Source organism: Myiozetetes cayanensis, unplaced genomic scaffold, assembly GCF_022539395.1.
Source record: "Myiozetetes cayanensis isolate MyiCay16 unplaced genomic scaffold, myiCay2020 scf1089, whole genome shotgun sequence".
Lineage (NCBI taxonomy): Eukaryota > Metazoa > Chordata > Aves > Passeriformes > Tyrannidae > Myiozetetes > Myiozetetes cayanensis.
This window is the reverse complement of record NW_026086704.1, coordinates 8,568-10,310: the sequence shown is the minus strand read 5'-3', so window position 1 is coordinate 10,310 and position 1,743 is coordinate 8,568. Positions and strand designations below refer to the sequence as shown.

Below are 1,743 nucleotides of genomic sequence, written 5' to 3'. Positions count from 1 at the left end.
CTCAAGTCCATTATTAGAGATTGTGATTCCTAATGTACAGAATAACAAAGGATGGATGTTTGACAAACAAGTTGCTGCAGTAACATTTTTTTTGTTTAAATACACACACAGCGAATGTTTCCTCATTTACACAATTTTGGGTCAAAACAAAATGTATAGAATGAATTAGGTATGTGATGAAGAATAAAGTTCTATGTTAACAACATAAAAAGAGGAAAAAATATAGGAAAACTCCCACACACACACACACTCAAAAGTTTTAGAAGGCAGGCTGGGCCAGTGAAGGGTTACACAGTGAGTGTTCTGCAGAAGAAAAGAGGCAGTTTATTGCCCCTGAAAAGAATCCAGTCATCATTTTCCTTATGGCATCCTTGAGCTCCTGGTTCCTCAGGCTGTAGATGAGGGGGTTCAGGGCTGGAGGCACCACCGAGTACAGAATTGACACCCCCAGATCCAGGGGTTGGGAGGAGATGGAGGGGGGCTTGAGGTGGGCAAAAATGATGGTGCTGACAAACAGGGAGACAACGGCCAGGTGAGGGAGGCACGTGGAAAAGGCTTTGTGCCGTCCCTCATCAGAGGGGATCCTCAGCACAGCCTTAAAGATCTGCACATAGGAGAAAACAATGAAAATGAAACAAATGAACACTAAACAGGCACTAACTACAGTGAGCCCAATTACCCTGAGGTAGCCTGTGTGTGAGCAGGAGAGCTTGAGGATGTGTGGGATTTCACAGAAGAACTGGCCCAGGGCATTGCCCCGACAAAGGGACAGGGAAAATGTATTGGCTGTGTGCAGCAGAGCATTGAGAAACCCAGAGGCCCAAGCAGCTGCTGCCATGTGGGCACAAGCTCTGCTGCCCAGGAGGGTCCCGTAGTGCAGGGGTTTGCAGATGGCAACGTAGCGGTCGTAGCACATGATGGTCAGGAGGAAATACTCTGCTCCAAGGAAGAAGAGAAGGAAAAAGAGTTGTGCAGCACATCCTGTGTAGGAGATGGTTGTGGTGCCCCAGAGGGAGTTGTGCATGGCTTTGGGCACAGTGGTGCAGATGCAGCCCAGGTCTGTGAGGGAGAGGTGCAGCAGGAAGAAGTCCCTGGGGGTGTGCAGGTGCTGGTCACAGGCTACGGCGCTGAGGATGAGGCTGTTGCCCAGGAGGGCAGCCAGGGAGATGCCCAGGAAGAGCCAGAAGTGCAGCAGCTGCAGCTCCCGCCTGTCTGAGAATGCCAGGAGCAGGAACTGGGCCATGGAGCTGCTGTTGGGCATTTGATGCCTCTGGGCATGGGGAACTGTCAGAGGAAAAAAAGGCCGTGACAAGTTAAGGGAAACTTCTCTTGTTTCCCAGAGACCCTCCCCTGTCAGACAGCCTTTTGAGTTTATAGGAGATCTTTCTTCAACTCCAGGAGTGAAGCCCTGGTTTGTTCTGGCTGAATGTGATATGACGAGCAGGGAACTGCCCACCACACTTGCATAGTTCAGCCTTACTCTGTGGAAATGTGTTGGGTCAGGGCCCTCTCCTGGTGTTCAGCTTTGTCCTATGAAACTGCTGTAATGCAAAGGGCTTGTCACAATCTGCACTTCAAGTTCGGAGGAATGGGTATTGGAATGCATTTTTATTTTCCTAGAGTTTCTACAGATCCTCTTCATCTTCCCTGCTGACCATTTTAGGAAGCCAGAAACCCTCAGCCTTTCTGCTGCCCACAGTGGACACAAAGGGAATTCTGTGAGGGACAATGATGAGTGGACAG

The 1,743-nt window shown here is 49.6% G+C and overlaps 1 protein-coding gene across 1 annotated transcript; it reads right to left on the bottom strand.

Annotated features, from left to right (window-relative positions):
- Positions 1-259: 259 nt before the first annotated feature.
- LOC126635120 (olfactory receptor 14J1-like) lies at positions 260-1,261 on the bottom strand. Its single transcript, XM_050306057.1, has one exon. The coding sequence runs from the start codon at positions 1,259-1,261 to the stop codon at positions 260-262; it is 1,002 nt and encodes a 333-aa protein (XP_050162014.1).
- Between the last annotated feature and the right edge of the window lie 482 nt (positions 1,262-1,743).

Bases quoted from the DNA above. Each gene is read 5' to 3' on its own strand.
- LOC126635120 (XM_050306057.1), bottom strand. From the start codon at position 1,261: ATGCCCAACAGCAGCTCCATGGCCCAGTTCCTGCTCCTGGCATTCTCA.